Genomic DNA, 13,002 nt, shown 5'->3' on the forward strand with positions numbered 1-13,002 from the left:
TGAATCAGATCCCACCAGCAGAAGATTGATTTTCTTTATTGGTGGTTTAGATTCTGTAGTTTCTGCATTGGAGTGTTGCTCTGTTAAGACTTCTGAAAGCATGCTCCACATTGTGTCCCTCTCAGATTTTGGAAGGCACTTCAGATTCTTAAACTTTGGGTCAGTTAGAAATCGCACACTGATTCCTTCTTTGCATTTTGTGAAAACTACAGTGAAAGTGTTCTTAAAATGAACAGCATGTGCTGCGTCATCATCAGAGACTGCTATATGGGAAATATATGGCAGAATGTGGGTAAAACAGAGCAGGGGACATACAATTCTCCCCCAAGGAGTTCACTCACAAATGTAATTAACAATTTTTTTTTAACGAGCATCATCAGCATGGAAGCATGTCCTCTGATATGATGGCCGAAGCACGAAGGGCCATACGATTGTTTAGCATATCTGGCATGTAAATACCTTGCAATTCCAGCTACAAAAATGCCATGCAAATGCCTGTTTTCACTTTGTGGTGACATTGTAAATAAGAAGAGGGTGGCATTATCTCCTGTAAATGTAAACAAACTTGTTTGTCTTAGCAATTGGCTGCACAAGAAGTAGGACTTGTAGGCTCTGAAGTTTTGCATTGTTTTGTTTTTGAGTGCAGTTATGTAACAAAAAAGATCTACATTTGTAAGTTGTACTTTCACGACAAAAAAATTGCCCTATGGTACTTGTCTGGGGTGAACGGAAAAATACTATTTCTTTTGTTTATCATTTTTACAGTGCAAATATTTGTAATAAAAATAATATACACTTTGATTTCAATTACAACACAGAATATAATATATATGAAAATATCGAAAAACATCCAAAATATTTAATAAATGTCAATTGGTATTCTATTGTTTAACAGTGCAATTAAAACTATGATTAATCACGATTCATTTTTTTGAGTTAATCACAAGTTAACTGTGATTAATTGACAGCCCTAGTAAAAATATTTTCAGTATGATTTATACACAGAAGGAAACCAGCAGAGGTATCTTTGGAATGGTGAAATACACATAAACACACTGGGCTAGATCCTCAACTGGAGTAAATCAGCATAGATCCACTAAAATCAAGAGAGCTACACAGATTTAAACCAGCTGAGGATCTAACCTTCTACACATTACGGGCTTGATCCAAAGCCCACTGACATCAATGGGAAGACTCCAATTGACTTCAACAGGCAAGATCAGGATCTAATTTTTGTGCGCATATGCAAAGCAGTCCCTCCCTAAAGCAGGAGATGGACAAGATAAACCTAGCAAAAGGTCTCCTCTGTCTCTATCTTGTATGATTCTCTGGTACATATTCTTTTTAGGGTTCCTTTAGAATCTATCCATTATCAGATGATCCTGCTGTACCAGTTCCTCCTCGTCAATTCCGTGAGTTACCAGAGAGCGGATCTCAGGAGTGCATTGTGCGAATTTATATCGTTAGAGCCTTAGCTCTCCAACCCCAGGATAACAATGGGCTGGTGAGACTCTTTACTTTTATGAGGTTCAGGAGCTAACTTTGTGCTTAAGAACTCAGTGATACCAAGAAAAATTGGCACACGAAAAAAAAGTAATTACCTAACAGTATTGTTTCCCATCTTGTTTCCATACAGTGTGATTCTTATATAAAAATAACCTTAAGTAAAAAAGTAATTGAAGACAGGGATCATTATGTTCCCAATACTCTCAACCCAGATTTTGGCAGGTAACTCATTTTCTGATGGTTTTTTATCTGGTGTTTTCTAGAGTGTTTTTATAATCTTTGTCCATGAATAAATCATCATGTCACCATCATACCTTCAGTTCTACACTGCACTCATCTTATTTTTATGTATTTTCTAAACTCCCTGACACCCTATTCACAATTGGATGCTGGCTCTTTATTAGGGCCCACTTTTATAAAATTCTGAGCATCTCCAGAAATATGCCGATCCCCCTGCTCTTCTTTTGAAGTCAATGGAACCTGCATGTGCTCAGCGCCTCTATGGATTTAGGTACTTAACTTTAGGCACCCAAGTCTGAACAATTTGGCCATAATTTTTAAGACTGTAAATGTGTTTTCACTGTACATATAAAGAAGTGCTCTATATATATTGTGAATTGCTAATAGACATCTACATTGCTTGTGAGTTTTCTTTAATTTATAACAATCTGAAATCTGCTAGAAAGTATGTGCGATGGGGACACAGTGTGACTTGTATAAGAGAGTGTATGTCTCAGATGTTTTGATATTTATGCCACCCAAAACCACAAATTAGATGAAGAAGTTTTGCAAAGAGGAAACTGAGAATAATCATCACAATTACGGATTGGCAAGGTGAAACTCTTAACGTTTCTGCGCATACAAAAAACATGGATTAATAACAGTGAATTCTGCAAAGTAGCTATCAGGCCCCAGACAAGGGTCTTTAAAGGGCATTCCCTAAACTGTTGATAGCTGTTGTCTACGTTCCAACTCTGGCTGCATGTGATTACAACGATTCTAAAAAATCTGCAGGAGGCATGGGTAGGATCCTTAAAGCCACAGTACTCATATGAACACATACAGATTTAGTAATGTGTGTAGGCACACTGCAAAACAGCAATGGTAACTCTAATTTTAGGTCTATCAGCACCAATGGTATTTCTTTAAATTTCTTTAAAAATTACTACTTCTCAGAAATGAACTTTCATGACCATTAATATTTAACTGGACCTTGTACATTTAGAATGTATGAACTCAGCTGCTTCTTGCCTCAAGAGAAGGATCTGAAAATTTCAGTCTATGATTATGATATACTGACTCGTGATGAAAAAGTTGGTGAAACCATCATTGATCTTGAGAACAGGTTCCTTTCTCGCTTTGGAGCTCATTGTGGCATACCACAGCAGTATTGCATGTAAGTCACGCTTTTGTCTCCTCAAACATTGTGCCAGTAAAGTAAGATCTCCAATCATTGAAAAAGCCAGGCTTTCTTCACTATCGTTTGGTTGTAATAGAAAATGCTAAGGACTCTCTGCTACCTGTTTTGTGTACCTGTAGAATCATTTACATTCTAAAGAAAAACTGCAATTTTTTAGAAAGAGTCTGCAAAAACTGTTACTCCACACATTCTTAGGCAGATTCTTTCTTTAGATGCAGCCTTTTGTTAGTGGATACAGAGAGAGAACATGTAATCCAATTATCTGACAAACACAGGGCATTCAATACAGAAACATGAGTTGCATGAAGATGAATTTGCTGTAACGATTTCTCCTTTCCCAATATATAGAGATGGGTCTTAAAACAACACATATGAGTAACTTTAACTGACCTTGAATGGAATTTTATCTTTATAAAACCCTCACTAATACAGCAAAGTCAAATGGCAAAATTTCGCTATCGCATTTTTTATATTTTTTAGGGGGAAACCAGTATATAGTGTACTAATTCCAAGATGTGCTCTATTTCCTAAAAGCTCAGGTGTAAATACCTGGCGAGATCAACTGAAACCAACACACATGTTGCAAAATATAGCCAGGTTTAAAGGCTACTCTCCTCCTATCCTCTCAGAAAATGGAAGCAGGATTAACTATGGAGGACAAGACTACACCTTGGAGGAATTTGGTGAGCTCATTGCTATTTATTGCATGTTTATCTCTTTTGAATTCACAGATTTACAGAAATAAAAAACTTTAAATTATAACAATGTGAAGAATAAGAGTAAAAAACAAGTACATTTTGTACTAAAGTTTGCATTCTCTCTCTGCATGGACAGGTAAATACAAGAATGGTTGCAGTTTGTTTGATTTTGAAAAGTATGAATACAGTCAATTACTAAATGCAATTCTGGGTCATGAATTCAGCCCTTTTTCAGTTCTTTCTTTTTATTTCAGAGACTAACAAAAAATTGCATCAGCACCTTGGGCCGAGTGAAGAGCGTCTAGCCCTTCATATCCTTAGAACCCAGGGCTTGGTCCCTGAACATGTGGAGTCAAGGACCTTATACAGCACCTTCCAGCCCAACATCTCACAAGTACTATAAACTGGTTTCACCTTTGATTTCTGCGATGCAGAACGCTAGCATGCCTACATTTATAGCACATGGTTCTACTATAATTGGGGGTGGGTGAGGGAAAAAGGGTAGCACAGAGTAGTATTGTGCCCAGATACTAGGGCATGGTCACATTAGGAAGGGATTACATAGAATGGAATTTTATTCTGTTGTGATCACCCCAGATGGACTTATCACACACCAAAGGAGTGGGAGAAGGGAATTAACATCTATTTGCAGGGACCGTACTGAGTGCCACTCCAATAGCAAGGGAGTGAGCCTAATCCAGTGGTTTGGAAGTCATCCTTTTCCATTGATACCAAACTTGTTACCATTGTGAAGTTCCACCAGGTTGATAAATTTGCAACCATAAAGGCTCTTAGTTTGAACTGCCGGTACCAGACTGTGTTCCCACAACTGGAAAATCTTTTATCTCACAAATAGAGCTCATGACAGTGACAACCAGATTATCCACCACACAGTCAAGAAACTAACTACAAGACAAGAAAGTAGCTAAGGGGATGGTTTGCAAAGCCTCCAGAGAGGCTGTTTCACCAGGTTTGTGTGTGTGAATTTCATTGTGTAGGAGTGAAAGGAGGGGAGGAGTTTTTGTGCCAGTAACATTTGCAAAATTTCTTCTATTTTCACAGCAAACTATTTAGTCTGATAAAAAGCTTGAGAGAAATGCGAATCACAGTGTACTAATAAGGACTAACAACGCATTCATTCAGTTCACCTAGGGTGAAACCCCATTCAAGTCAATGGGAATTTTGCCATTGACTTCAATGGAGCCAGGATTCTACCCCAAGTGTCTATGCCAGTTTCATTCAGGGTAGACTGTGCTGGAGGGTCCTCAGATGTAAAGTCCACTAGGACTGCCAGGGAAATGCACTGGTTGATCCCATCCCTGCTGCAGCCTCTGCCCCCTCATGGAGCCCCCAGAGGACATTAAAACTGGCTTGCCCCAGGGGAACCCTCAAGGGGATTATTGGTGCAAATTCACCTGACTTTACTTGACAGTGGATCCTCTTCAGAGTACAGTGACCCGTGTTGGCATAGCAAAGTTTAAATTGCACCTTCTTGTGCCAGCGGGATGAATCGAGCCCTTACTCTCCAGCATTCACTAATTACAAGTAGGTGCTCTATACAGCAAGTCCTACATCCACCAAGAAAGGCGTTCATGAGAGGCATTGGAGAGAATGTATCGCTTCTTGTTATGGTTGAGGGGTTACTGACAATGAAATAGACTTTCAGTGGGAATAGAGCAGAAATCTACTATGGTCACATTTTGGCCTTTTAAAACTAATAAGGAAGATAATCTCGTCTAGCTAAGAAGTGCTTCAAGGGTAGGGACCTGTTACCCATGCAACATAGGCCATCTGCTCTAAAACATGAGGCACATTTGTAGGGCCACATAATGTCATAAAACAAAATAGCAATTGTGAGTCCTATGATTTCAAAGTTTGTACAAACTGAGGGCCCAACCTTGCTCTGATTAAGGACAGTGGGAACTTTGGTATTGGTGTTAGTAGGAGACGGTCTTGGCCCCAGGACTGCTGCTAAAATTAGTTCTAGAGGCACTTACAGACTTCTGGGCACCATCTCAGGCTCTGCACAGCCTAGTATCCTGGGGTTCAATCAGAATTTTCACACCTGCATGTTTTTTAAACATGTAACCAACAAAAATTCCTTACTTGACTTCTTCACAAATGCAGGGAAAGCTTCAGATGTGGGTGGATGTTTTCCCCAAAAGCTTGGGACCTCCTGGCCCTCCCTTCAACATCAATCCCCGCAAAGCCAAGAAGTGAGTAGCTGTGCATTGGTTGTGCACTGTACAGACCTTGGTGCACAGACTGGGCCAATTCACTCTCTTTCCCCAATCATCTTCTCTCTCAGGTACATCATGCGGGTGATTATTTGGAACACAAAGGATGTCATTCTGGATGAAAAAAGTATCACGGGGGAAGAAATGAGTGACATCTATGTGAAAGGGTAAGGGTGCCCTCTCTCTGACCTGCTCATGTGAGGGTATTTAATGAGATCTTTAAAATGTCTAAATCTTACATCCAGTACCTGTAATAAAACCACAAATAAAATAATCACATGCAAAGCCCAGCGCTGGCATGGTCTAAGTATAACTTCCGGGTTGTGAGATAAAGCCTAACTAAATAACCAGTAGTGTGATAAACTGGAAGTTGATTCTAGTTGGAAATATGTCTACAGATGGGAAAGGATTAAAACTGTAACTTGGTGCCTGTATCTTAACACCTGGCAATCCTGGTTATTGAGAGTTTCCTTGACTACCAGCTAATGGAGGAAAGGGTGCTGAAGTGGGTGAGTGTCTCTCTCGAAATTCCATTCTGGACTTGAGAAAGTTTAATCAAAACTGTTATTTCCATGATAAGTTTTGATTTAGACAAATCTGCATTTTCCGACAAAAAAAATTTAGTCAAATTCCTGAGCAGCTCTAGTAATTAATCTGGGGCACTCACTGCCATAAGATCTCCTCAAGGGCTACACGGCAGCCAGGAGGTCTGATTCCCAGATCGTGTGGACATACATGGACTAGCTCTGCTCACATTAGTTTGCTAAAATTAGCAGTGTAGCAGTGGCAACATGGGTAGCGGTTCAGGCTAGCTACCGGAGTACAGTCTCACCCAACCCCCTGGGGACATACTTGGGCAGCTAGCCTAAGTTGTCACAGTCACATTGCTAACCTTGCATGCTATCTCTCACAAGTACATCTACCCTAGCTGGGAATCACACCTTCCAGCTGCTGCGTAGACATAGCGTATGGCTAAGTAGGATTCACAAAGGATTAGGCATTTATTAGATATGAAAATAAACACATTAGATAGGAAAAAAGCGTATTAGGGATAAACAGACTCATGCTCCACAGCTACCACTAAGTACTAACAGGATATTGGAGAGATGGACCAAAGGTTATTTTAGGATGGCAATTCCTAGATGTTCTTATTTACACTGCTGAAATGGGTCCAAACTGAAAGGGCCAAAAATGTGTGCATCAGTCTCCAGCGTTTTACAATACAAATCCTATACCTCACGTTTGTAATCACTGCAAAATGTTGTTGCAATATAAACAAGCACTAATAAGGTTAGCTGCATACCGTTAAATATAGTTGCATTTTACTTTCAGCTGGATGCCTGGCAATGAAGAAAATAAGCAGAAAACAGATGTGCACTATAGGTCACTGGATGGTGAAGGGAATTTTAACTGGAGATTTATTTTCCCTTTTGAATATCTTTCAGCTGAGCAACTCTGTAAGGTCTCTAAAAAGGTGCGGTTTCTCTAGATTTCAATATAAAGAATTCATATACTCATTAGTCTGTAATAAAGCATTTTGAGCTAAATTCTGCCCTCAGTTACATTTGTCCATTAAAGAGTTGTATGTGCATAGCTGAGGGCACAATTGGGCCCTGTAAGTTGATTTTGCACAGTAAGGGAACCGGCCAATGGGCCTTACTCAAGCAAACTGCCATTGAGCTCAATGGGTACAAATCGGTCCTTAGTTACGAGAAGCAACTCCCAACCCAGTAGGAGTTTTCTGTTGGCAACGAGGGCAGGATTGGGTCCTAAAATCCACATGTATGAAATCTGTTGGTAAGATCAGAATGCTACTTTGCATTTTCAATCCATAACACATTAAAGATGTTTTTAACAGAAATTATTTTATTCTTAGGAGCATTTTTGGAGTCTCGACAAAACAGAATTCAGAATCCCACCCAAAGTGATCATTCAGATATGGGATAATGACAAGTTCTCCTTGGATGACTACCTAGGTATGACTTTCACAGCTAAGAATCATCATCATTGGAAAGTGAGAGATCACAAATGAACATTTGCAAGTTGCAGCAGAAGGACCAAATTTTCAAATGGACCACTACCAAGTGTCCATTTGTGCACGTATATTTTTGTATCCTAATACCCCTTGTGCATGCAGTTTTTGTACACCATCATTTGTCATCACAAATGATGGTATTTGGACACAAAAATTCTTCAAGCAAATCAAGCTCTGCTGTTTTTCACTCATCTAAAGTTGTATTGTGTGTACAAATGGTAGCGTGCAAAATCTGGATGGGCAGATCATTTGTGCATGAAAAGTTGCATGCACACAAATGGAGGCAGGGTGGAGGCCCTCTTTGAAAATGTAGCCCTTTACATATCTTCAGATTGTTCATTCAGAGGGAGAGGTGATTTGATTAAGACTGCCTTCTTCAGAATCCTCGATCTCAGTGTTGGTATTTCCTGCTGAGTAATGTCAGCATTTCTTCACTATTTAACATACTGAAAAAATCAGACTCTTTGTGCAGTGCACAGTATACCAGACTTCCTTACAGAACTACTCCCCCCAACACTCTGCCATTTGAATTCTGATCTGAATTTTGCTGCTTGAACCCAAGTGGAATCTTGAGGCCAGATCCTGGAATGCACAGAATACAGATCAGGAGGTGTCATGCAAAGGCATTGTAAAGCTCATCTCCAATACTGCTGCTACACTGCACAGGGCTGACCTCCCTGCACCGTGTTAGAGTAGCCCTCAGGATGCTCTGAGTTTATGCTGTGCTGCAAACAGCTACAAGGAGCTGAAAACACAACTGAAAATTGGCTCTCTCATGCTGCTAAAGTACTAAATCATATCATTCAATACCAGAGATGTGTGCGTGATGTTTTCTTTAATTCTGCCCAGTGAGTTTTACTGACAGCACCAGTTTAAGACTAACAGTGTGTGTGTTTAGGAGTCCTTACAGGGCTCTCACTTCCCAGACATACACCTGGATCAATGCACTTTAGTCCTGGCCAGCAGCATTCTTGCTATTCTACTTCACGGCTTATTGTAAGGAGAAATCACCATATATACCATATGTTTAATGTTTTAGATGTACAGAACATATGTCCACAAGGGTCAGACTGAAACCAGATAAGTCATTTCATGTATGGTCCTAGTAAGATTTGACTGAAACCACTATGCTGTTTGGCCAGCTGTGTTATACAAAATGCTTTTCTCTTTCACTTTCTCGGGTAGGTTTTGTTGAACTTGATTTACACAACACAGTTATTCCAGCAAAAGTTCCTGAAAAATGCAGTATAGACATGATTCCAGAATACAAGGCAAACAACTCTCTCAAGGCTCCCAAGACTGTCTCACTCTTCGAACAGAAATCCATGAAGGGGTGGTGGCCATGTTACAAAGAAAAGGACGGCTCGCGTGTTTTGGCAGTACGATTATTTCCTTGTATAAAGTACCTCACTTGTTATGCTTACTCCCTGTTTTTTCCGATGATACTTGGACTCCCCTGCAGCTGAGCTCCTTTGAAGATCTGAATAGCTTTAGTGGGCATTAAGCTTTCAAGCTTATAGACAGATGGACCATTGGGGGTATTAATACACACAGAACGTTTGGAAGATTTGTTTGGTGGGGAAGTTAAGTACTTTAAAAGTACTTTTGAATGGTTTTAGTATTTAATATTAAGTACTTCTTAATCTCACATAGAATTCAGAAAAATATTGAACTAGAAACATTCTGGTTATATCCCCATTAAAGCCATTCAAGTTATTCTAGGGATGAGTTTAGCTCATTATGTCTGACTAGGAGTAGTTGGCTCCTTTGTACATGTGGAGTACAGTAAGGGGGAAAGCTTGAAACCAAAGCTTTTTATGACAGTGCAAATATAATTTGTAGTTAATGAAGCCGGACTATTTGCTTGAGCATCAGGCCAATAAAACTGTAAAGGTCAGTAACTATACCTGGCTCATGAGGAACTATTTTTATCCTTTAACTGCGTAAAGGTGGCTAAGGGTGTGATTCTTCAAATGCTTATGCACAAGAGCAGCTCTAAACAGTAGTAGTAAAACTGAATTCACAAGATTACTCATATGAGCAAGTGTTTGCAGGCTCAGGCCTTACGAACGTATGTTTACCACTGGCCTCTACTGATTAGAGTATCAGACTTTTTCAAATGTATCCGATTACTTCTTTCTAATGACTTGCCTATAAACCCTAATACTGGGATGAGGTAGATGATGAAAATATAACTATTCACCAATACTGAACTGATTTTTTTTAAATGTTTCCAGCAGCCTTATATAGGGTGAGATTTTTATTAATTATGAAGAAACACAGACCTGGGCTTGTCATTGGAAGAAAAGTTGAATTTTTTCTTTCACATTATAAACAATACATTTTGCGGATATGAACCAAGCATATAGCTTGGAATCCGCCCTGGGGATGGATTACCAAACACATGCTGTATGTGTCTACATTTTTAACTCCAGATTGGGATGTTGTAACATTGTCATAATCCAGAAACACATTTTGAGGTAGCAACTGGAGGAAAATAAGAAGAGGGAGCTTATCCAAAACTGTACAAGGAGATTTAAAGCCAAAACAAACACTTTACATGCTGTTTAAGTAAAATGTTTATATGTGATGTCATATGTTTAACATGTCTTCATTTACTGAAGGGTAAAGTTGAGATGACTCTGGAAGTCCTCAACGAAAAAGAGGCTGATGAAAGGCCAGCTGGTAAAGGAAGAGATGAACCCAACATGAACCCCAAATTAGACCTACCAAAGTGAGATATATTTTTTTCTTTAGTTACTTTGAAGGATACTGCGAGACCCACATACAAACTAAAAAATATTGTTTACGAATGCCACATTTGACAAATGATGCTTCAGATGTCAGCTGTCAGCTGTAATTTGCCAATCTTTATAGATAGAAGGCGATTTTGTTTCTATCTTACAGTTCTTTCCATATGCATCCGAATAAAAATGCAACATATTTTCTGTATAGTTGTGCAAATTTAATGAAACTGTCTTTTAGACAAATCAATTATCTATCTTTTTCAACTCTATATAGTTAATTATTAATTGAACTGTGACATTAATTCTCGCACTGAAGTATTTAACTCTCCCTGTTTGTTAACATGATGAATATTGTTCCTTTCAAAATGCAGCCGACCAGAAACTTCCTTCCTTTGGTTCACAAATCCATGCAAGACAATGAAATTTATTGTGTGGCGCAGATTTAAATGGATCTTCATAGGCATTATCATCCTACTGATTGTACTCTTGTTTCTGGCGATACTCTTATATTCACTGCCGGTAGGCATTTTTAAGTGTTTCTATGTTGTTGTTCAATTGTGACATAACTCTGGCTTTAAGGTCAAAATGAGGACCTAGTCCTGCACTCGTTATTCAGTCAAGAATAACTATTGACTCTGTTTTAGTGGGGAGTGCAGGATTGGACCCTTACATCTACAACTTCTTAAAATTTAATAAACTTTTCAACCTATTGATCAATTATTTATAATGTATGCACTGATGGATAGAGGATTTTGATTGGTTCTAATCAGAAGATTCAGGCAATTAAGAAGTGCCTTAAAAGTGCTTTCTAGGTTGCATTGTTGCAGGAATGCAGATAGTAGTACATATTTTGGAGACACTGGATTTCGTTCTACTTTCATTTGAAATACAGTACATTATAAACTAGATCAAACAACTATGCAATAACTTACCACAACTGTTTTTTCACCAGAATAGTTATAACATACTCTGATCTGGTTTTAATGCTATATTTGCGCTGTATAATATTGTATACGTTTAAATGTCCAGCTTATTTTTTCTGCCTCTGCTTACTGATTTTTTCTTTCTTCCTTTTTTCTAGAATTATATATCAATGAAGATTGTGAACCCAATCTAAAGAAGAGGATTTATTCTTACAGTTTGAATAGCAATAAGGTAGTTTTACCTCAGGCTGTGGACCAAATTCAGCAAGGCTTGCTTCTTCATGGTTTTAACCTTGTTCTCTTATATGTTCAACTAGGAAATAGATAAGGGATAGGAATTTAACCAAGGTTAGCCAAGGTTCATGGGGTCATGACTAGTGTAAAAAGTCATGTTCTATTTATGTTTTGACTTTGATAACATCTGTATGTGGTAAAATTCTGTCTTCCTTGCTTTTAAACCAGATTTTTCATAAAAATTCTCCAGTTGCTCTTATTTTTTTAAATGGATACTTTATTTTGAGAATTATTTTCTACTCTGTCTCGACTTAGTAAAAAAAACAAAACAATTACTACTTATATTTTTGTATACCAAACAAATAAAAAGTGCAATAGCGTTCTGCCATTGTATTTTGAAAAGGTCACAATATTGCTATATTAAAATCATTGTTAGAACACTGTACTTCAAACTGTATGAGCATAGAAATGAAATAAAACAATACTAAATTACTGTTTACTTTGAGTGTGTCAATCAGAGTAATTTCATTATAAAAATGATTAAATACTTTACCAACAAAAGAGAGAAATCTCAAAACTGGCAAGCGTTATTATTTATTGAATGCCAGGGTGCTTGGCACTATACAAACTTACAGGAGGACATAAGTCACAAGGAGCTTACAATCTAGCTATCTTTGTTAATTGGTATAATCCTTCCTGTAACTGATATCTTTATACTCTCTGGTAAAAATAAAACCAAAAACTCTCCTACTTAACATTTCTGTCTAATTCACTCATGTCCATTTCCACTCTTGCAATTCATTTCCTGATGAACTTATTGACGAATATTTTTAGAGATGATCCTGAACTGGCACATCAGAATGGTTTGAAACCCAAACCCCAGTGTGAATCTTGTAATTGCATCTATGAGTTGAACTAGAAAACAAAATTCTAAATATCCCAGCCTAGCTCTATCTACACCAAAAAATAAAACTATTCAGACCTGAACCCAGATCCAGATTGTGATTCAAACCTGTATTTATAGCAGGCCATACTGGAACCATACATCTGAACATGCTCAAATGCTGGGAGGATATGACATCTGCTTCTGAACCTATTTCAAAGTTTTCTAATGCAGTCCCATTTCTAATTGGATCAAGACTTGTGTTGTCATTGCAGAGATGACTATCACAGCTGCTGGAATTAATGCATCAGTATTGAAA

At 38.3% G+C, this 13,002-nt stretch overlaps 1 protein-coding gene across 2 annotated transcripts in view; it reads left to right on the plus strand.

The window, feature by feature from the left end:
• MYOF (myoferlin) overlaps window positions 1-12,280 on the plus strand; it is a 116,431-nt gene extending 104,151 nt beyond the window's left edge. The window contains exons 42-54 of one of the 2 annotated variants that reach the window (XM_084633627.1): window positions 1,349-1,504; window positions 1,637-1,728; window positions 2,732-2,902; window positions 3,461-3,609; window positions 3,879-4,018; window positions 5,752-5,840; window positions 5,933-6,028; window positions 7,194-7,335; window positions 7,738-7,837; window positions 9,082-9,275; window positions 10,521-10,630; window positions 11,015-11,162; window positions 11,725-12,280. In XM_084633627.1, the coding sequence (XP_084489753.1) occupies window positions 1,349-1,504; window positions 1,637-1,728; window positions 2,732-2,902; window positions 3,461-3,609; window positions 3,879-4,018; window positions 5,752-5,840; window positions 5,933-6,028; window positions 7,194-7,335; window positions 7,738-7,837; window positions 9,082-9,275; window positions 10,521-10,630; window positions 11,015-11,162; window positions 11,725-11,760 (1,623 nt within the window). In that variant the 3' untranslated portion in view covers window positions 11,761-12,280. Of the gene's footprint in view, window positions 1-1,348; window positions 1,505-1,636; window positions 1,729-2,731; window positions 2,903-3,460; window positions 3,610-3,878; window positions 4,019-5,751; window positions 5,841-5,932; window positions 6,029-7,193; window positions 7,336-7,737; window positions 7,838-9,081; window positions 9,276-10,520; window positions 10,631-11,014; window positions 11,163-11,724 lie in introns of those variants that run through there. The other variant, XR_014712358.1, reaches the window with a different exon arrangement.
• The last annotated feature ends 722 nt before the right edge of the window (window positions 12,281-13,002 follow it).

Source organism: Lepidochelys olivacea (genome assembly GCF_965140295.1).
Source record: "Lepidochelys olivacea isolate rLepOli2 genome assembly, chromosome: 7".
NCBI classification, from domain to species: Eukaryota; Metazoa; Chordata; order Testudines; family Cheloniidae; genus Lepidochelys; species Lepidochelys olivacea.